The sequence below is a fragment of the Muntiacus reevesi genome, chromosome 10, assembly GCF_963930625.1.
Source record: "Muntiacus reevesi chromosome 10, mMunRee1.1, whole genome shotgun sequence".
In the NCBI taxonomy this organism is placed as follows: domain Eukaryota; kingdom Metazoa; phylum Chordata; class Mammalia; order Artiodactyla; family Cervidae; genus Muntiacus; species Muntiacus reevesi.
Window position 1 is genome coordinate 26,665,643 of NC_089258.1, and position 23,507 is coordinate 26,689,149.

General features: G+C 39.6%; 1 protein-coding gene across 3 annotated transcripts in view; it reads left to right on the plus strand.

The window, feature by feature from the left end:
* Positions 1-23,507, plus strand: part of FKTN (fukutin) — a 184,537-nt gene that overhangs the window by 123,228 nt on the left and 37,802 nt on the right. For 2 of the 3 annotated variants that reach the window (XM_065947477.1, XM_065947478.1), the window contains exon 11: positions 17,216-17,372. In XM_065947477.1, coding sequence (XP_065803549.1) covers positions 17,216-17,372 — 157 coding nt within the window. Of the gene's footprint in view, positions 1-1,349; positions 1,521-17,215; positions 17,373-23,507 lie in introns of those variants that run through there. The other variant, XM_065947482.1, reaches the window with a different exon arrangement.

Sequence of the window (23,507 nt, forward strand, 5' to 3'; positions counted from 1 at the left end):
CCATTTCATTAGAACAGCTGAAGCACTGACCAGAAGCAAATACGGTGAGCACAGTTAAAATGTAGATAGAAGGTGTCTTTTTGTGAGGTTATGATTTCGTTTCTCTTAGATTAAAAAAAATTCTTTAGGCTCTAGGCAGATGGGGGGGGGATCTAGCATATTTTTAGTTTTGAAATAAAACAAGTTTCAGATTACTTGTAGAGTCTGAAATGATCACTTCTTTTCTGTTGAAATTAATGTTTAGGGTAAGCAAAATGTTTGATATATCTTTTTTTTAAAAAAAATTCTAGTGCTTTTCACTCTTGCCTATTGGTGTTAGTAATGAATTTAATTATGCCTCAGAGTGATGTTGGCATAGGCATATGATTTAGAGATATTATAGTATTTTAAGTCCAAGGACAAAACACATACTTTGTGCAGTTTAAGACATTAAAAGTAAAATTTTCGGAAATGACATCCAAGTTCTGCCCCTAAATTCACAATACTAAAATTCCAAAGATAAAGAAATGTATAAAAACTGTGGAAAGAACACACTGAAACATCAAAATGTAAATAATCACCAGTTGCTTTTTTTCCTTAGTTTGGTGCAAGGTCACCTGGTAAGATTAGTAGCAAAGAACCAGTCTGCCAATGCAGGAGACATAAGCGAGTGGGTTTGATCCCTGGGTGGGGAAGATCCCCTGGAGGAGGGCTGGTGACCCACTCCTGTATTCTTGCCTGGAGAATCCCATGGCCAGAGAAGCCTAGTGGGCTCCGGTTAATGGGGTCACATAGAGTCGGATACGACTGAAGTGACTTAGCACGCACAATTCTGAGCGTCTCCTCTTGTGGACTGCGTTTATCCAAAATTATAGAACTTTATACTAAAAAGGGTGAATAAAATGTATGTAAATTAAAAAAAGCTGCCTTAAAAAAAATTATAAAGGATCCCAGAGTCCTGCGACTTTATGTGGGTTTCATTTATCAATACTTAGCATATTAGAAATAACTAAGAAACATTTAAAATAGTTCTTTATTCGTTTTAAAAATAACAAATGAACTAAATGTTAACAGAAATAATGCATTTTTTATTCATTACTTATGATGCATTCATCTGCCCATTCTCAAGATCTGGCACAACCCCCTGCACCGAGAAGATGCTGGGCCCTTATTAGGAGAACTAGGTTCGGCAGCGGGGGTGCAGCCGGCTTATCCCGCTCACCCGCCAACCGCCCGCGCGCCCGAGGCTCCCGGGACACGCGGCCCCGCCCCTCCGCGCGCCAGCGTCTTGAGCCAGGGCGCACGCGCAGGGCTCCCGGAGGCCGCGTCGAGGAGCGCGCGGCCGCGGCCGTCCCCTCCCCCACCCCTCGCCGCGCACGCCGGGAACCCGTCTCCGCGGCTGCTTCGGCTGCGGCGGTCGGTAGTCGCGATGGACTCTCCGTGGAATGAGCTGACCCTTGCCTTTTCTCGCACTTCCATGTTCCCCTTTTTTGACATCGCCCACTACCTGGTGTCGGTGATGGCGTTGAAGCATCAGCCGGGTGAGTGTTGGGCGCCGAGGATCGTCCCCCTCAGGGACCACTCACCGCGGGGACGGCCTGAGCGGGGTGAGCGGCCGAGCTGCCTGGCGCCGGGAGACCTGGGGTCAAACTAGAGGGGCACCATGGAGAAGGGGCCCGTCCGACCGCCGTGTGTAAGGGGAAACTGAGGCCGCGGAGGAAGGTGGCCCCGGACCCCGCCAAAGGAGTCACGGGGAGGAGTGCGGGGCCGCCCCACTGCCGCGGGCGGGACTGCCGGGACAGGTGAAGGGCGGCCGCAGCCACTTTGGGCAGTCCAGGACTGCCCTCGTTCGCCCTGGGGTGGCGCCGTCTCTCGGCGGTGCCCCTTCTTCCTTGGGAAGTATTTTTAAATGACCTGGGAACCGAGTTCCCGCAGACAGCAGGTCTGACTTCGTCGCTTGGACTAGTAACTGGTTCTGGACTGCTCGCCGGTTCTGAAAGTTGTGTAAACACTGAAATAAAATGCCTCAAGTAGGCACCCGCTACATTCCCCGTAACGCGAAGGTCTCCCACCTTGCTTAGCATGTTAGACAGTGGTTGCTGAGAGGAAAGTGGATTCCAACTGGGGGGTCATATGAGTGACATTGCATAAGAAGAGCGCTTTGGTGTATTTCACTGCCAGTAGAATGGGTATGTGGTCTTAAAACAGAGTTTTGAGTTCCTTTAAGTGTGCATTACAGGGAGCAATGTTTGTTTTTTCTTGTATTTTTCATTCAGAAATTTGCTCCTGTATTGCTTGACTTTTGCAGTTGTTCTGCCTGCCTTTTCATTTTTTGCTCTTTTCTTTTTTCCTGAGGTCAGGTATTTTCTTTGCTTTACTTTCTCCGTGTTGATGCTGCCTTTGATATGCACTGTCCTACAGTCAGTGAGTGAAGGCTCGAGGATGATGCTGTGCCTCTCATGGTCTGATTTTTCATTTAAAATTTTTTTTAAAAGTGATTTTTAATTTTTTGGCCGAACCAACACTGCATATGGGATCTTAGTTCCCCAACCAGGGATGGAAACCGCACCCCCTGCATTTTGAAGCCTGGAGTCCTAACCACTGGACCACTAGGGAAGTCTCTGGTGGTTTTTTTTTAAACTCATGGACCTCTGAAATGTTTTTAATTTAAATTGAGGTTGGTAGCTCAGTCTAAATCATTGTTTGATAGAAGTTTTGACCTGGATAAAGAGAATAGTAGTATATTAAATTGGAACAGATAATCATGAGACACTTTTCTTGATTTGAAAATAAGTATATTTTATTACTTTATCATATTTAATACTTGATATTTTCTTGAAAAGGTTAGATCAGAGCTTCTCCTAGTATGGTCCAGGAACCCCAGGGGTTCCTGACATTTCCAGCTCAAAATTATTTGTGTAATAATATGCAAGTGTTGTCTTTTTTCACATTCATTTTCTCGCAAGTATACAATGGAGTTTCCCAGAGGCCAAATGACCTGTCATACTGTAACAGGTTGAATGCAGAAGCAGATATGAGATCCCCGATCAGGGATCAACTTGTGTTTCTTGCATTGGCAAGCGAATTCTTCACCACTGAGCAACCAGGGAAACCCTGATTTTTCTCATTTATAATTTCTAATATACTAGATATTGATAGCTCGAATAAAAAGAAGCTCTTTGGGATCTTCAATAATTTTTTTTTTTTGAGTCAGACTTTTGAAAGGTTTAATTTACATATATTCACTCCTTTAAATATAAAATTCTGTTATTTTGGACAGACATACAGTCATGTACCAATCACCACAGTCAAGATATAGAAGAGTTTCATCATCCATCCCAGATTCCTTCCTACGCCTTTGTAGTCAGCCCTCCCCAAACCCCTGGCAACCATTCATCTACTCACTATTTTGGGGGGCTGTAGAAGAGTCCTGAGACCAGAATCTTTGAGGACCACTGGACTAACTGGACACTGAGACAGTATTCCACCTGGTGTAAAAATGTTATTTTCCAGTACTAGTACTTGTGAACATATAAAAAGTATAGAATTCACACTAGCATGTGAGATGAGTGCAATTGTGTGGTAGTTTGAACATTCTTTGGTGTTGTCTTTCTCTGGGATTGGAATAAAAATTGACCTTTTCCAGTCCTGTGGCCACTGCTGAGTTTTCCAAATTTGCTGCCGAACTGAGTGCAGTACTTTAACAGCATTACCTTTTAGGATTAGAAATAGCTCACCTGGAACTCCATCACCTCCACTAGCTTTGTCTTAGTAATGCTTCCTGAGGCCCACTTGACTTCACACTCTAGGATGTCTGGCTCTAGGTGAGTGATCACACCATCCTGGTTATCTGGGTCATTAAGACCTTTTCTGTACAGTTCTTCTGTGTATTCTTGCCACCTCTTCTTAATATCTTTTGCTTCTGTTAGGTCCATGCTGTTTCTGTCCTTTAGTGTGTCCATCTTTGCATGAAATATTCCCTTGTCATAGTTTCATTGAGTTAAACAAACTGTGATCCACGTGATCATTTTGGTTAGCATGAGGGCGGCGTTGAAGGACGTGCACTCCTCTTCTGCTGTGAGTATTTGGGAGTGTCAGGCAGAGGCTTGGGTTGACAGCGGCCTGCTGCGAAGTCAGAGGCACTGGCAGCAACAGTCCTGGGAGATGCAGCATGCTGCCATAAGTCCTTTTGGAGAAGGTCGGTATTACCCCTTTAGTTTGGACTAATAGTGTAAGGGTTTTTTTCATTTATTTTTTCTATTTTCCTGGGTATCTTATTGGGCTTCCTTGGTGACTCAGCTGGTAAAGAATCCTCCTGCAATGAGGGAGACCTGGGTTCACTTAGGTTGGGAAGATCCCCTGGAAAATGATGATTCTGTGAAAGTGCTGCACTCATATGTCAGCACATTTGGAAAACTCAGAAGTGGCCACAGGATTGGAAAAGGTCAGTTTTCATTCCAATCCCAAAGAAAGGTTATGCCAAAATATGGTCAAACTACTGCACAATTGCACTTATCTCACACACTAGTAAAGTAATGCTCAAAATTCTCCAAGCCAGGCTTCAGCAATACGTGAACCATGAACTTCCAGATGTTCAAGCTGGTTTTAGAAAAGGCAGAGGAACCAGAGATCAAATTGCCAATATCTGCTGGATCATCAGAAAAGCAAGAGAGTTCCAGAAAAACATATATTTCTGCTTAATTGACTATGCCAAAGCCTTTGACTGTGTGGAGCACAATAAACTGGAAAATTCTGAAAGAGTTGGGAATCCTAGACCACCTGACCTGCCTCTTGAGAAACTTGTATACAGGTCAAGAAGCAACAGTTAGACCTGGACATGGAACAACAAACTGGTTCCAAATAGGAAAAGGAATATGTCAAGGCTGTATATTGTCACCCCGCTTATTTAACTTATATGCAGAGTATATCATGAGAAACGCTGGGCTGGAAGAAGCACAAGCTGAAATCAAGATTGCCAGGAGAAATATCAATAACCTCAGATATGCAGATGACACCACCCTTATGGCAGAAAGTGAAGAAGAACTAAAAAGCCTCTTTATGAAAGTGAAAGAGGAGAGTGAAAAAGTTGGCTTTAAAACTCATTCAGAAAACTAAGATCACAGCATCCGGTCCCATCACTTCATGGCAAATAGATGGGGAAACAGTGAAACAGGGCTGACTTTATTTTTGGGGGCTCCAAAATCACTGCAGATGGTGACTGCAGCCATGAAATTAAAAGACTCTTACTCCTTGGAAGGAAAGCTATGACCAACCTAGTCAGCATATTAAAAAGCAGAGACATTACTTTGCCAACAAAAGTCCGTCTAGTCAAGGCTGTGGTTTTTCCAGTAGTCATGTATGGATGTGAGAGTTGGACTGTAAAGAAAGCTGAATGCCGGAGAATTGATGCTTTTGAACTGTGGTGTTGGAGAAGACTCTTGAGAGAGTCCCTTGGACTGCAAGGAGATCCAGCCAGTCCATCCTAAAGGAGATCAGTCCTGGGTGTTCATTGGAAGGACTGATGTTGAAGCTGAAACTGCAGTACTTTGGCCACCTGATGCGAAGAGCTGACTCATTTGAAAATACCCTGACGCTGGGAAAGATTGAGGGCAGGAGGAGAATGGGACGACAGAGGATGAGATGGTTGGATGGCATCACTGACTCAGTGGACATGGATTTGGGTGGACTCCGGGAGTTGGTGGTGGACAGGGAAGCCTGGTGTACTGCGGTTCATGGGGTCACAAAGAGTCAGACACGACTGAGTGACTGAACTGAACTGAACTAAACCCATTCAGTGTTCTGACCTGGAGAATTCCATGGACTGTATAGTCCATGGGGTTGTGAAGAGTCAAGTATTTTATTAGGAAGTTGGAAAATGCTCTTTTAGGAGCTGTTGGTTAGAAACCATATTTGCAGAATATTTTTGTCATTAATTTTAACTTCTTATGCTTTTAATCTGTCCTCTCTTTTTTTCTTATTTAAATTTTCATTAAAATAAGCACATTTCTTTAGTCCTGCACTGATATCAATCTGAAAATACTCAGACTGCCGTTTTTTGTTAGACATCCTGAAAATTTAATCCACAAAGATTTTTATTTGATTTTTCATACAAAATCTATTATTTTTTTTCTTAATTCTCTGACCACTATTTTGCTGTCTTCCCTCAAATCATATGTAGTTCATTAAGCAGCTATTCGATTTTTTAGGTCTAATACTATATTAGATGTTGAGGATACTAGGATGAAAGATATTTTTATATCCCTAGAAGAACTTGATTGTTCTGTTGTCATTGTCATCTTTTCCCCTTCCCCTGCTCATCCTCCCTTTCCTATTTTTTTCTTACAGTGTCACATAAGGCTGTACTACCTTTTTTTTTCCTTTTTTTTTTTTTAAATATTTATTTTATTTTTGGCTGCACTGGGTCTCTGTTACTGCACACTGACTCTAGTTGCAGAGAGTGGGTGCTACTGTCTAGTAGCAGTGTGCAGGCTTCTCACTGCAGTGGCTTCTCTTGTTTTAGAGCACAGGCTCTCGGCCTGTGGACTTCAGTCATTGTAGCACATGGGCTACATCGTGGTGCACAGGCTTAGTTGCCCCACAGCACGTGAAATGTTCCCGAACCGGGGGTTGAACCCGTGTCCTTTGCATTGGCAGGTGGATTCTTAACCACTGGACCCCCAGGGAAGCCCCTACAGCTGCTGCCTTTCTTACACAATAACAATATTCATTTCAGTTAACATGCAAAACATTCCAGTATCTTAATTCTAATCCTCATATATCTCTTTAGGTAGGTAGTGTTGAACTCATTTTACAGATGAGGACTACTTTTATAGGAATAAAATAACTTTACTTAAGTCACATAGTTTAGTTAATTATAGAGCTAGTTCTTGGGCTAATTTCAAAGTTCTGAACTTTTCTTTAGCTCTCCCTTTGCAGATTCTGGTTTCTCAACATTTAACAATTTCTCAGTAAGTTGTCATTTGACATGGTTATTTTCTCCCATGGTTTTGGCCATTTCTACATCACCAATCAGTTTCTCATTTGCTTTCAGGAATTAAATCCAGAAATAAAGTTTGTCTTTGTTCCTTCCTGTAGTCTGTGACAGATGAAAATATAAGTAAGGTAGGAATTTATCAGTTCTTAGGATTCTGGGAAGGTGGCAACATAATTTTGCTATCTTTATGAATTCCCATGTAAAAATGTACAGAAAAGTACAAAAATAATCATAAAGGTACAGCTTAGTGAATTTTCAGAATGTGCACAACTAAGTTAAGCAACATCCAGAGAAAATAGAACATCTATGATATCCTCAATAGAACATCCATGCCCCCTTTGTTATACCATGCCTTATAAAGCCAGAGCAGGTTCTGCCCAGTGCGGGGTGGAAAAGCGCATCTCAGAAATGATAGTCAATAATTTACTTCTTTGAGTTCAGAGAATCTTACTTAGATATCTTTAATATTTTTTAATCTAAAGGAAAGTTAGAATATTTGAGTGACCTGACCAAATATTAATCAAGAAGTGTGCTGTAGTAGAAAGAGTTCATAAAATCAGAAGTCAGAAGACCACTGTTTAGTTCAAACTCTACCACTATCGAGGTAGCTTGGGATGAGAACTTAAAACTCTATTGCTTATGCAGTGAGTGAGCTGGACCAGAACACCAGCTGAGCAGTGTGTCCTCCTTGGGAATCTCAGTTTTGACTCTAAAGAGCTCTTTGTCTTAAGCTTCTAAGTTTTAATAAGTTGAGCCTATCCTGTGTTCCCCCAGGAGTGGTAATAGCTTTCTGTAGTTATACCTCTATGGTACCATGATATTTACTTTTTACCTTTTCAGGTCTTATGATTTTATGCCCACTTCTTTATATTAAGTTCTCTTTGTTAATAAAACTAAATTTTCTGTTTCCTGATTGGACTCTGACTGGTGCAGAAACTTAAGGGTAAGGTTTAACTTACATGCTTGCTGGTTTTCATTATGTTGTGTTAAAATAGCTAAAGTGCTAGCTACTTCTTGTTTGTAGATCCAGTCAGCATAATGCCTTCAGTGTAGCGGGCAGTTGTGACATTCTGTGGACTCTCAGTAAGATCAAAGTCTCTGTGGACTTTTTTGGAGAGCAGGAGCGTTGACAGAGATCTGAGGCAAGAGTGTGATAGTGTACTGTTAGACCTGCCAGGTAAAAGCAAAGTGCTTTTGGGATTCTTTGCAAATTAATATGGAGAAAAAAGCATTTCTTTACCAGGTTACAGGGATTAATACTAATTTGTTCCAGTAAAAATACTGTATTTGAATACCAGCTGCAGTTGGAGTTACTACCTGTCTGCATTTATTTATAATTCAGTTATTTTTCAAGACCCATCTGCTTTACACATAAACAGGCAAGTTGTTAAATGGAATGTGATAGCTATCATCATCTTTCATGTTTTTTGATCATGGCACTCATCTCTGTAATACTGCTTTTTAAAAACATCTTGGTGAGAAGGAGAAGAAACTCTAGTGGCTTCTGCTTGATTGTGCTCAGTTGCTCAATTGTGTCCTAGTCTTTGCAACTCTGTGGACTGTAGCCCGCCAGGCTCCTCTCTGTCCATGGGATTTTCCAGGCAAGAGTACTGGAGTGGGTTGTAATTTCCTCCTCCAAGGGATCTTCCCCAGGGATCGAACTTATGTCTCCTGCATTGGTGTATACTTATATATACTTGAAAGTCACTTAGTCATGTCCAACTCTTTGGGACCCCATGGACCATACAGTCCATGGAATTCTCCAGGCCAGAATACTGGAGTAGGTAACCTTTCCGTTCTCCAGGGGATCTTCCCAACCCAGGGATCGAACCCAGGTCTCCCACATTGCAGGCAGATTCTTTTTTTTTTCAGTTGGAACTAATTCCTTTATTAAGCTTCATTGGGGAGCTGACTACCACAGACCTCAGGAGAAAATGCATTTTGCTTTTGCAGAGATCAACATAGCTCAGCAATACCCAAGCTCCTCTTTCAGAGAGGTGAACCTCAGCTTAGAGGAAGGGCTGGGGAGGCTTCCACCCTGAAGGTGACATGGAGAAGACGTAGTGATCACATGGGAGCCAGTCCAGGAGCAAACCGAGTGCATGGCCACCTGCTGCTTCCCTGTGCCCTGCCAGGAGAGCGCAGCGAAGCAGCGGCTTCCGGGTTCCCAAGCGGCACCAGCAACACCTCCAAGGCAGACCTGAGGACCCTGAGGATGAGGTTCCAAAAGTAGTCCCTGCAGAGGCTAAGAGTCTGATCAGGAATAAAAGTAGACGGGGGTGGGAGCGTGGTGTGTGTGTGTGTGTGTTCAGTTGTGTCTGACTCTGCAACCCCATGGACTGTAGCCCACCAGGCTCCTCTGTGCATGGGATTTTCCAGGCAAAAATACTGGAGTGGGTTGCCATTTCCTTCTCCACAGGCAGATTCTTTATCAGATGAGCCACAAGGGAAGCCCAAGAATACTGGAGTGGATAACCTTTCCCTTCTCCTGGGGATCTTTCTGACCCAGGAATCGAACTGGGGTCTCCTGCATTGCAGGTGGATTTTTTACCAACTGAACTATCAGGGTAGTGGATCCTTTACCACTGAACCACCTGCGAAGCCCTCTGCTTGGTCATTCCTACCATAATGGTTCTTATTCTGTGGATCAGAGAATCAATATGGGGAGTGTGCCAGTTGCTAAGTATGTCTGTTCTGGTTATACAGTGGGGAACTGGGGGACAGGCTGAATCTGTGGTTTTACTTGGCCCACTATGATTTGATCTGAAACTCCTTGAATTGTGTCATAGATAATCTGTAAACCTCTGTTGCCTACATGATTATTTTCAAATAATTTCGATGAAAAAATGTACTTGAGGCATATAAGATATATTGTTACTTTTTCTTTTTTTTTTTTTTAAAGAGTTAAATCTATAAATGGGAAAGACTAGGACAGTTTAATATGCAATTTAAAAATACTTAACATCTGGTGATAAGGCTTTAAGATGGCTAGAACGTTCCCCTGCTTCTTTCTGGAAGTCACATCAAGCACCAGCAAGCTTAATGCTGTTTGAAAATAGCTACAGTGCAACTAACTCTTAGAGATACATTAGACTGAGTGTTTTACTGGAGTAAAACTAGACTGAGAATATGAAAATGAAGAAATCATGTGTGTGGTACACTAAGTTAATGAAACTATTTTAACTATAGTCTAATAATTCATTTGGCCAGAGAATGGGATTATTTTCTGGGTGTGATTTTAAGTGAATTTAACAGCATAGAATGTGACTTTATTTCTCAGGTTTCATTTCATAATCAAACTCTTTTGATGTTAAAGTCCCCTGGTGGTTGTATGTTTCAATGTCTTATACTTTGATTTAGATTCAGGTTTCGGTGTGACAAATTTTGCTAAGAGTTTGGGGGAAATAATTCTATTGATAATGTGTCACAAATATCTTAAGGTAGGACAGATGATTTTTTTTTCTCTTTTAAATGTCAGTATGTTAAAAATAATGTGTCTAAATTAACATAGCTTATTTCTTAGCCAGAGGAATACACCTTTGTTTAAAACTGAGGAGAAATTAGCAATATATTAACATTTTTTTTTCTGAAAATTGTTTATATGCCCTAAAGATATACAGCTGTTTCTTTTTTCTTTTTTCCTGTATTTTCTTTTTCTTTTCTTTAAGCTAAGTTTTGAAAGCATTGTATTTTTATTCTGGCCGTGTCATGTGGCCTGCAGGATCCCCTGACCATTGAGCAAACCTGCACCCCTGCAGTGGAAGCCCAGGGTTAGCCCCTGGACCACCAGGGAAGTCCTTGTATTTTCATGGTTTAAGTTCACATTAAACTAACTCTGGTGCCGGTATAATACGTACAAAGGAACATAATACCCAACTACTTTCTTGTAAGATTGTCTCATGGTGAAAAATGTATTACCACAAGATGTGTACTGAAGAAAGATTTAAAGAAAAACCTGCTTGAGTTAGAGAAATTTTTCTGGCTGACATAATTTTGAAAATTAGGCATAAAAGACTGGTATGAGAAAGACCCTGCCTTCAACTATTTTTTCTTTTCCTTTTTGGTCTAATAAAACCTTAGTTTCATTGATTTAAGACTGTTGGGGTTACAAGTACCTTTTCAGTGCCATGATGTGTCACTCTCATCCCAGCCTTGCAGTCAGAACTCAAAAGAATTATATCCTGGGCTCGAGAGAATTGAGTCAGAAGCAGCCCAAGAGTTGCATTTTCCTGGCCTGTTGTCAGTAATCAGTCCATTCAGCAAGTAAACCAACATGGTGTCTGACATGTACTGGGTAGTATATATGTATTTTTATGTATATTCTCTCATTTTAAATTCTTATAAGTTATGTATTATTTTCACTTTATGAAAGTTGAAGTTTAAACAAAGACAGGTTAAAAGTCCTACAAAAAGTCACAGAACTGGTACGTAATTACAGCTATCTCTCTTTGTGACTTATGATAAAACTAAGGAACATTAATGGTAGTAAAATTGTCATATATTCTTGAAATATTGCATATGTATTTTTCTGTAGTACAGTAAACATTTATAGACCATCTACTTTATACAAAGTTTCATAAGTGTCTCAAGGGGTAACAGTCTTATAATGGAATTAACACTTGTGAACAAATCTAGAAAATGATATGTCTCAGGAGGAAAGGATAAAATACTGGTATGTTGAGGGAAAAGGAAAGTTATTTTGACAGACTAAACTGGAAATGCATATTACATGAGTGAATAATTTATGTGAAAGCATCAAATTTAGTTAACTTGATTTGGATTGTTTTAATAGTCAAAGGAAGACGTTTTGGATCTCTTTGAATTTGTCTCCAGTGGTCCCCAACCATTTTGGCACCAGGGACTGGTTTCATTGAAGACAATTTTTCCATGGATTGGGGTGCAGGGGAATGGTTTCCAGTTGATTCAAGCAAATTGCATTTATTGTGCACTTTTTTCTATTATTTCTTATTTAGCTCCACCTCAGATCTCAGACATTAATTAGATCCCAAAGGTTGGAGACCCCTGGTCTAAGCCAAATTGTTAGTGTCAAATGGATGATTGTAATGGGGATAGAGACATATTCCCTAATAGTGTATTTACCAAAAGTAATTATTTTGGAATGTGCCTTCATAGTAACTGTGCAGTGATGGATCTATTGTATTAATAGCTCTCATTCAGTTAAGAGCTCCCATTTCCAGAATGTGTCTGCAGAGCTAGTCTGGGTATATCTGAGAGAGGGAGACACACACAAGGCAAGGTTGAGGGAGAAGAAGGTCTTGAGGGGGAGAAGGAGTGTATGTGTGTGAATAAGCATAGGAAAAAAGACTGGAAGTTGTCACCCTATAGAAAATGAGTGTGATTAAAAGGTAGAAGTAGAGAGGAAAGGGTAATTTTCTTTTTATTTCTGTTTACTTCCATAATATCTCTCTTCCCAGGTGATGCTAGTAGTAAAGAACCTGCCTGCCAGTGCAGGAGTTGTAAGAGACTTGGGTTCAATCCCTGGGTTGGGAGGATCCCTTACAGTAGGATATGGCAACCCACTCCTGTATTCTTGCCTGGAGAATCCCTTGGACAGAGGAGTCTGGCAGACTGTGGTCCATGAAGTCACCAAGAGTCAGACATGACTGAAGAGACTTAGCACACACACTTCTATAATAGTGATAGCTAATACTTGTTGCTTACTATCTGCTAGGTCCCCATTCTGAGTTGTTAAAATGTACTCACTCATAGTCAGTAGATGGGGAAACAGTGGAAACAGTGAGAGACTTTATTTTGGGGTGCTCCAAAGTCACTGCAGATGGTGACTGCAGCCATGAAATAAAAAGACACTTCTTGGAAGAAGAGTTGTGACTAACCTAGGCAGCATATTAAAGGGCAGAGACATTACTTTGCCAACAAAGGTTTGTCCAGTCAAAGCTGTGGGTTTTCCAGTAGTCATGTATGGATGTGAGAGTTGGACTATAAGGAAAGCTGAGCACCGAAGAATTGATGCTTTTGAACTGTGGTGTTGGAGATTTCCTAAAGGAAATCGTCCTGAATATTCATTGGAAGAACTGATGCTGAAGCTGAAGCTCTAATAGTTTGCCCACCTGATGAGAAGAATCGACTCATTTGAAAAGACCCTGATGCTGGGAAAGATTGAAGGTGGGAGGAGAAGGGGATGATGGAGGATGAGATGGTTGGATGGCGTCACTGACTCATGGACATGAGTTTGAGTTAAGTCCAGGAGTTGGTGATGGACAGGGAGGCCTGGTGTGCTGCAGTCCATGGGGTCAAAAAGAGTCGGACATGACTTAGCGACTGAACAATAACTAGTCAAAACTAAAAACTATAGACAATAAGATGCTGGAGTTCAGCTTTGGCTCCATCTCTTTTTTTCTGGAGTTATTTCTCCACTGATATTCCAGTAGCAATTGGGCATCTACCTACCTGGGGAGTTTATCTCTCAGTGTCGTATCTTTTTGCCTTTTCATACTGTTCATGGGGTTCTCAAGTCAAGAATACCAAAGTGGTTTGCCATTCCCTTCTCCAATGGACCACATTTTGTCAGAACTCTCCACCACAACCCGTCCGTCTTGCGTGGCTCTTCATGGCATGGCTCATAGGTTCATTGAGTTAGACAAGCCTGTGGTCCATGTGATCAGTTTGGTTAGTTTCCTGTGATTGTGGTTTTCAGTCTGCCAGCCCTCTGATGGAGAAGGGTAAGAGGCTTACGGAAGCTTCCTGATGGGAGAGACTGACTGAGGGGGAAAATGGGTCTTGTTCTGATGGGCGGGGCCATGTTCTGTTGATGGGTGGCGCTGTGTTCCCTCTCTGTTGTTTACCTGGGGCCAAACTCTGGTGGGGGCAATGAAGATAATGGTGACCTCCTTCAAAAGGTCCCATGCACTGCTACACTCTGTGCCCTCAGCAGGCCACCACCGACCCATGCCTCCGCCGGAGACTCCTGGACACTCCCAGGAAAGTCTCGGTCAGTCTCTTGTGGGGCCACTGGTCCTTTCTCCTGGGTCCTGGTGCACACGAGGTTCTGTTTGTGCCCCCCAAGAGTTTGTTTCCCAGTCCTGTGTAAGTTCTCACGGCTCTGTGGTGGGTTAATGGCGACCTCCTCCAAGAGGGCTTATGCCATACCCAAGTCTGCTGCACCCAGAGCCCCTGCCCCTGCGGCCATCCACTGCTGACCCGAACCTCCACAGGAGACACGCACAGTTCTGTCTCAGTCTTTATGGGGACTCTGGAATTTGCGTTATTGGTTAAAAAATATTTTATCCTAGTCTTTTGTTATATAGAGGTTAGAAAAATTCTTTTAACAAGTTGTCTTTATTTATTTATGACTGTGCTGGCTCTTCCTTGATGGGTGTGGATTTTCTGTAGTTGCAGTGAGTGGGGGCTGTTCTCTAGGTGTGGTGCACGAGCTTCTCATTGAAGTGGCTTTGCTTTTTGCAGAGCATGGGCTCTAGGTCTCATCGGCTCAGTAGTTGTGGCAGATGGGCTTAGTTGCCCTGTGACATGTGGGATCTTTGTGGACCAGGGATTGAACCATTGGCAGGTGGAGTCTTAACCCTTGGACCACCAGGGAAGTTCAGAAGTTTTAAATTTTGATGGTGTCAAACTTATAAATCTTTTTCTTCATGGCTTTTTATTTCCTGTTCTTAGATTACTAGATTTAAAAAAAAAAGTTAAAATTTTTATCAAGTGATTTTTTTTACTGTCTAAAGGAGTGATCGTATTAATTTGTTAGTATAGTGAATGATTTTAATGAATTTGTGTTGAACCTTCCTTAAATTCTTTGGAGAAAAATCTACCTGGTTATGATTTGTGATCCTTTTGAAAAACTACTGATTTCAATTTGTTATGGATATATTTGTGTACTATATAAGTTAAAATTAGAGTGTGACTTACAGTGTCTTTTTCCTCTTTTTTTTCTTCCCTCCTGCCTGTCCCTCCTCCCTTTTTCCTGTCTCCCATCCTCCTTCCTCTGTCATTCTCTCTCTCTTCCTTATCTTTCTTTACAGTTTTTTATGTTGGTGTTATGTTGTTTCACAGAATAAGTTTTTCTAAACTCTATAATGGTTATATAATATAAAAATGAGTAATAAGAAATTATTTGGTATTTGTCCATTAGTTTATCTGGGTCTCACACCTTTCTTGGATAGATCTTGGACTACCCTGTAATTTTTTTTCTTAGTTATTTGTGTGTTCAAGTTTCTATCTATCCTTAAGGGGATTTTGCAATATACAGTTTTTTAGGGAAATTGTCCATTTCAATTTCCATTTCAACTATATGTTCACCTTTATTACATGTTTTCTTATAATAAAAAAACTCAAATATTTCAATTTTTTGCTTCTAATATTATACATTATTTTCATTCCTTCCCCTCTCCACACCCATTTTTCAGACTTACTGAACAATATTCTGTTTTATTGGTCTTTTCCAAGAAAAGCTTTGGGTTGACTTTATTGATTGCCTATCTCTAGCATCTATTTAGTTTCTACTTTCATTTTTATAATTTGCTTTTATTTTTCTGTCCAGGTTAAAAAAATTTTTCTGTACTGTTTCCTGTAATAATTTCACTTATAGAAAGTTGCTGGACTAGGTCAAGGAACTCCCATGTACTTTACCCAGAATCACCAACTGACATTTTGCCCCACTTATTTAGTTTTTTCCCCAGCTTTATTGACCTGTAATTAACAAAATTATGTATACTTAAAGTGTACAATGTGGTGATTTGATATACATAGTACATTGTGAAGTGATTACCACAATGAAGTTAATTAACACATTTATCATGTCACATAGTTACCTTTTGTGTGTGTGTGTGGTGACAACACTTAAAATCTACTCTCAGCAAATTTCAAGGATATAATATAGTATTATGTAGTATTATTAACTATAGTCATTATGCTGTACATTAGATCCAAGAACTTATTCATCTTATGAGTAAAAGTTTGTACCATACCATTTCTCTGAATGTTTTTATCTCTGTATTTTTGCAGAACCACTTTAGTGTAAATTGGAGGCATTTTGCCCAGTTACTTCTGACTACTTAAGTGTGTTGATTTTAAGAGTCACATTACAGTTATCAAAATCAGGAATTTTAACAGTGATACAATGCTATTATTAAAGCCACAATCCATGTTTAAATTTTATCAATTTGTTGTCCATAAAGTTCTTTTATAAATATTCTTTCTCATTCTGAAATATGGTCTAGGGAAATGCATTGCATTTAGTTGTCTCTTTAATGTCATTTAATCTGAAACATTTCATCAGACTTTTTTTGTGTGTGTTCTTTAACCTTTATGTTGTTAAAATATAGACCAAGTGTTTGTTGTTAGTTTTTTAAAAAATAACCCTCAGTTTGAGTTTGTATAATTAAACTAGTTGAGGTTGTACAGTTTTGGTATAGTAGCAGTGATGTGTCCTTAGTGCATAATATCAGAGACCACCTGATATTGTTTGTTTATAGTGATGTCTGCAAAATTTGCCCAGTCTAAAGTTACTGTTTCTCTCTGTAATTAATAAATAATCTATTAGGAGACATTTGATGATGTTAATACCTATTTCTCATCAGCCTTTACCTCTGAGTTTATTTTATCATTCTGTTTCAAGTCTGTCATATTGAAACTTTAGTTTTTCAGCTTTATTTTCTAAAGTACTTAAGATTATAAATTTTTCTTAATATATTACTTTGATATATTAACTGACATACTTACAGTAGGGTTGGAAATGAAAGAAGACAGTAGATGGGGAGATTGTCTATATAATGTACTACTTGGAAACTGGCAATAAGATCCTGAAGTGAAGTGAAGTTGCTAAGTCGTGTCCGACTCTTTGCAACCCCATGGACTATAGCCTACCAGGCTCCTCCGTCCATAGGATTCTCCAGACAAGAATACTGGAGTGGGTTGCCATTTCCTTCTCCAGGAGATCTTTCTGACCCAGGGATTGAACCCAGGTCTCCCGCATTGTAGGCAGTTGCTTTACTGTCTGAGCCACCAAGGAAGTCCAGTAAGGTCCTAAAGAGAGTATTTTAAAGGTGTCCCAGGTTACCCATGTCTTAACAAAATGTTTCCAGTGCTGATTTAAAGAACAAGAGATACAGTTTATGATGATCATGATTGTCATACTTATGAGTAATAGTAAATTCTAGAAAATTATGAAATTAAGTACGTTTCTTTAGTGCCACTGGTACCTCAGGACTTGTTTAGTGCACAGTATCTCAGACATTTACTTTATCATTTCAGGAGCAGCAGAGCTGGCATGGAAGAACCCTCTGTCAAGCTGGTTTACTGCTATGCTCCACTGCTTTGGTGGAGGAATTTTATCCTGTGTACTGCTTGCAGAGCCTCCACTTAGGTTTCTTGCAAACAGCACTAATATATTACTGGCATCTTCAATCTGGTAAGCTGCCATTGTGGTGAACTATTTAAAAAATTGTTCTGTAAATTGTTAGTAAATGGTATTTTGTTCTTTAAAAAATATTTTATGTTCTTAGAAGTTAAAACATTTGCAAGGGAAGGCACCCAAATAGTGCCCAAGGTTTTAAATGCAAAGTATATCTCTTTCTCACCCATCACCCCTGTTCTCTCTCAGAGGTAGGCATTGTTACCATTTTCTTACGTATCTTTCAGTTCATTTCAGTTGCTCAGTTATGTCCGACTCTTGCGACCCCATGAACCTCAGCATGCCAGGCCTCCCTGTCCATCACCAACTGCCAGCGTTCACCCAAACTCATGTCCATTGAGTCGGTGATGCCATCCAGCCATCTCATCCTCTGTCGTTCCCTTCTCCTCCTGCCCTCAATCTTTCCCAACATCAGGGTCTTTGCAAATGAGTCAGCTCTTCACATCAGGTGGCCAAAATATTGGAGTTTCAGCTTCAACATCAGTCCTTCCAGTGAACACCCAGGACTGATCTCCTTTAGGGTGGACTGATTGGATCTCCTTGCAGTCCTAGGGACTCTCAAGAGTCTTCTCCAACACCATAGTTCAAAAGCATCAATTCTTCGGCGCTCAGCTTTCTTTATAGTCCAACTCTCACATCCATACATGACTACTTGAAAAACCATAGCCTTGACTAGACAGACCTTTGTTGACAAAGTCATGTCTCTGTTTTTTAATATGCTGTCTAGATTGGTCATAATTTTCCTTCCAAGGAGTGTCTTTTAATTTCATGGCTGCAGTGATTTTGTAGCCCCCCAAAATAAAGTCAGCCACTGTTTCCACTGTTTTCCCATCTATCTGCCATGAAGTGATGGGACTGGATGCTATCATCTTAGTTTTCTGAATGTTGAGCTTTAAGCCAACTTTTTCACTCTCCTCTTTCACTTTCATCAAGAGGTTCTTTAGTTCTTCTTCACTTTCTGCCATAAGGGTGGTGTCATCTGCATATCTGAGGTTACTGATCATTCTCCCAGCAATCTTGATTCCAGCTTGTGCTTCCTCCAGCCCAGCGTTTCTCATGATGTACTCTGCATGTAAGTTAAATAAGCGGGGTGACAATATACAGCCTTGACATACTCCTTTCCCAATTTGGAGCCAGTCTGTTTGTTCCATGTCAAGTTCTAACTGGTGCTTCCTGACCTGCATACAGGTTTCTCAAGAGGTTGTGTCTTTAGTGGAAACATTTCAAATATGAAAGGACATCAAATACTTGACCCCCAACAGTTGATCTTGTGAACCTAACCTGTGCTTATAGTTATACAACTTAATAATCAAGAGTGTGACCAACTACACAAAAAGTCCAAGTGATTATGATATTTCTGGTAATTGTTCTTGTCATACTCTGTTTGATTTTTCTGAGTCTTATGAAATTTAACATTACTTTTGTTTTGAAGTGAAGGAAAAAAAGTGTTAATAGGAATTGCTTTGGATTCTTGCAAATTCTACTTCAGTTATCTTTAAGAGGAGAGATCCTCTAAGTTAAAAACAAAGTATAATACCAATCAGAGAGCTTTGTTAAACCTAAAGCGGAAACTTTTGATTAAAAATCAAATCAATGAAATATGTAACATTAGGAACATTTGAAGTTAATTTTTATTGTGACTTTTTTTTTTAATTTTTAAAAACTTTATTTATTTGGCTGAGTTGGATCTTAGTTGCAGCATGAGAGATCTTCATTGCATCTTATGGAGCTTTTTGTTGTGGCACATGGATTCTCTAGTTGTGGCAGTTGGTCTTCTGTAGTTTTGACACAGGGGCTTCACTTACTCCACAGCTTGTGGGATCTTAGTTCCCTGACCAGGGATAGAACTACTTCCCCTGTATTGCAAGGCAGATTGTTAACCACTGGACCACCAGGGAAGTCCCCATTGTGATCATTTTAAATATGTGCTCAGTTGCTAAGTCGTGACTGACTCTTTGTGACCCCATGGACTGTAGCCCACTAGGCTCAGACTCTGTCCATGGGATTTTCCAGGCAAGAATACCGGAGTGGGTTGCCATTTCCTTCTCCATTTAAATATGTAACCAGTTATAAAAGAGGATGTTATAAATAGTAGTAGCAATGGGAAAAATAGTGGGAACCCGTAGCCATAGAAACTGTTTGGAGTAGAACAATAAGTTTGGATAGCAAATACGTATTGAGCTGTTACCATATGTCAGCTAAATTTTATATTCATTGTCATATCATAAGGATCTAATGAAGTAGCTCCTATTATTTCCATTTGAAAAATGAGAAAACTGAGGCATAGAGAAATGCTTCACTGTTCTTTTCATATTTAGTACATGATTGAGCTAGGATCAAAACCAGGAAGCCTGACTGTAGAGCCTTGACACTTAACAACCACTTTCTCTCATTTGTTTGCTTAACTATTTCTTAAAGTATAACCTTCCAGTTACTATGTGTTTTAAAACATTTTCTCAAGGACTTTTATTCCTGTAGCAATATTTTAAAAGGATATTAACATTTTGGAGAATTTTTTTTTAATGTGTCTAGATGCTGAAGCTGTATGAGAGTAGGATATCCAGACTCTGACACTTTTCATCACTTTCACTTCTACTCCTATGTACTACCTACCACTATTGCCTGGACAGTTGCAGTAGCTTCCTAAGTGGTCTAGCTGCTTCTTTCATTATCCCCCTGAGTCTTGTCTTTATTTTTGCTGCTGTTTAGTCACTGTTGTATCCAACTCTTTTCAGTATAGTGGATAAAAAGTGATTATTTAAAAATATTATGTTACTTCTATGATCAGTATTTTCTTATCTTATTAAGAGGAAAATTCACAATTCTTAGCGTACCCTGTAAGACCGTAAACTCTTGCTTCTGCTCTGTGGTAACGGCTTTCTGCTCTGGTCCTGTCCGCCTGCTCTGGTCACGTTGGCGTTGCCGTTCTCTGGAACACAGAGGCATTGTCCGTCTCAGTGCCTTTGTGCCTGCTCTCTTTTCTCCGTGGTGTGCTGTTCCCAGGAGGCTCATGTTTCCTTTCTTTGGAGAGGTCTTCTCTAACAAACATACCTCCTCTCCCATGACTATCTCATCATGCTTCTTTTTTTCCTTCCTAGATTTATTGCTGTCTGGTGTGTCCTCTGTTTATTTCTTTTTATGATGGTTTGTCTCACTCCACTAGAATAGCAGCCTATCAGAGCAGGAACTTTGTTTTGTTGACTGTGCGCCAAGTACTACTGTTCTAGGCTCAGTAAGTACATTGCTAAAGGAAAGGACTGCTTGTGTTACGTGGGATTTCTGTAATCGAGTGGCTGGAAGTTACAGATCTTGATTAGTGGTTCATTAAATGAAATAAAATTGCTTGTCTATAGATATATACTTTCTTGGCGGAAACTAAGAGATATGTTAGAAATGGAAAATAAATGCATTTTTATGTAGTTAACTAATAGTATAGTATTTAGTTGTTAACTTGAAATCTTTTATTATTCCCATTTAATACAAGAGAAAATTGATGCTTGATATATTGATAAATGATAGGGTCTCAATTTCAAATTAGCATGATGTTAACCAAGAAGAACTTTGATTATAAACAATACGTGTTTTTTAATTTAAAAGTTTCAATTAATATTGAGTAGGTACAAAGGAATATTTATAAAATATGCAGAGTACAAAGAATTATGACACAATAAAAACTAGTATGTCCATCATTTACATTAAAAAAATACTCAGTTTCTCAGTCGTGTCCAACTGTTTGTGACCCCATGGACTGTAGCATGCCAGGCCTCCCTGACCATCTGGAGTTTACTCAAACTCATGTCCATTGAGTCAGTGATGCCATCCAACCATCTCATCCTCTGTCATCTTACAAAAATATTTTATTATAAAGTAAAAATTCAGAAAACCAAGTATATCACCCGATGAGTTATTGCTAGGTATATCCTTGAAACCATGACCCAAGTCAAGAAATAAAGCTTTGTCATCTGTCCAAGAAATTCCTTCTGGGTGTCACATTCCAATTACAACTTCCTTTCCACCTTAAATAATAAAAGAAGAAAAGACTGACTATTGCTATTTTGAAATTCTCAATTAGTTATCAGACGAAAGTCATTAAGAGTGCTAATGTCAGCAAAAAAAAGCTAATCAGACATTTTGGGTCTCTTATGGTCTTGCTAAATAAAGCGGTCTAACCTGAATTTGATTTGGATTCTTTCTTCCAGAAGAAAGTACAAGGTGAATCTTATGTTGACTAGCAAGGAAGCTAATCAGTTTCAAGAGCCAATCTGAAGAAATTCCCCCTGGTCAGTGAAGGGACAATTTGAGCTTTAATAATAAAATTTCAATTTATTGAAACCCATAAAATATGCTTAATCCATGAGCTCATACTTACTTACATTTTTTTAAAAATAACAAAAACAAAAAGAACTGCTCACTTTTGACCATCAGGGGACCAATTCATATCCTGAAAACTGTAAACAAAGAGCAAGAATCAAGTATTTATCCTTCCTTTCCTAAATGAACTATACAACTAGGTAACCAAATAATAGATGATAGCACACCATTATCCTGACTTTTATGTTTATGACTTCTTTGCATACAAAATTTTATCATCCAGATGTTCATTACAAGACACTATAATTTAGTTACACCCATTAAAATTTTTAATGTCTCTTAAGTTTCTTTGATTTTACCAGTTCCCCTTCCATTCTGTTTTTCCTTATAGTTGTCTCTTGAAGAACCAGAGCTGTTTGACATGTAGACTTTTCTATACTCGTGAGTTTGCTGATTGCATACTCATGGTGCAGATCATTATATTGCTCTATTCTCTGTGTTTTGTGATAATTGGCAGATTGATCCAGAATCCAGAGCAGATTCATGTTCGGTTCAGTTCAGTCGCTCAGTTGTGTCTAGCTCTTGCGACCCCATGATCAGCAGCATGCCAGGCCTGCCTGTCCATCACCAACTCCTGGAGTCCACCCAAACCCATGTCCCTTGTGTTGGTGATGCCATCTAGCCATCTCATCCTCTGTCGTCCCCTTCTCCTTCTAGGTTCCTTTAATTAGCAAGACCATAAGAAACCAGAATGTGTGATTTGCTTTTTTTTTTTGATTGATGTTAGTATTAGTACTCTTTTAATGACTTTCATCTGATAACTAATTGAGAATTTCAAAATGGCAATAGTCCATCTTTTCTTTAATATATTAATTTAAATAGTATTATAAATAAATACTCCCCACTAATCATCCATTATTTGGTTACCCAAGTTGTATAGTTCATATAGGAAAGGAAGGATAAATACTTGATTCTTGCTTTTTATTTAGTTTTCAGGATTATGAATTGGTCCCCTGCTGTTCTTCAGAACTGACCAGTATTTTTTGTTGTTGCTGTTGTAATTAAAAAAAAAATTTTAAGTAAGTATGAGCTCATGGATTAAGCATATTTTATGGGTTTCAATAAATTGGAATTTTCTTATTATTAAAGCTCAAATTGACCCTTTGTTGACCAGTGGGAATCTCTTCAGATTGGCTTGTAAGACTTTGATTAGCTTCCTTACTACTTAATTAATACAAGATTCATCTAATACTTTCTGTTGGAATTACTAATTTCTGTAGGAAATTGGTTCCTTTTAGGAGAAAAGGTATTTCAAGGTCACAGTCTGAACACTAGACATATTCATTATTCCTAATTACTTATGATTTTTCGATCTTCTCAGTGAACAGAGCTCGGAAAAATAAGGATAAAATAACTCATGAGTTCACAGATGTTTCTAACTCAAATTCAGTATCATAGAATTTGTGCAACTTTTCTCCATTACATATGTGTCTTCTTTCTTCCACACTAAGAATTTTGAATTAAGAATTCAGCATCATGGTAATCCAAGTCTATGCCCTGACCAGTAATGCTGAAGAAGCTGAAGTTGAACAGTTCTATGAAGACGTAGAACTAACACCCCCAAAAAATGTCCTTTTCCTTATAGGGGACTGGAATGCAAAAGTAGGAATTCAAGAAACACCTGGAGTAATAGGCAGATTTGGCCTTGAAGTACAGAATGAAGCAGGGCAAAGGCTAATAGAGTTTTGCCAAGAGAATGCACTGGTCATAGCAAACACCCTCTTCCAACAACACAAGAGAAGACTCTACACATGGACATCA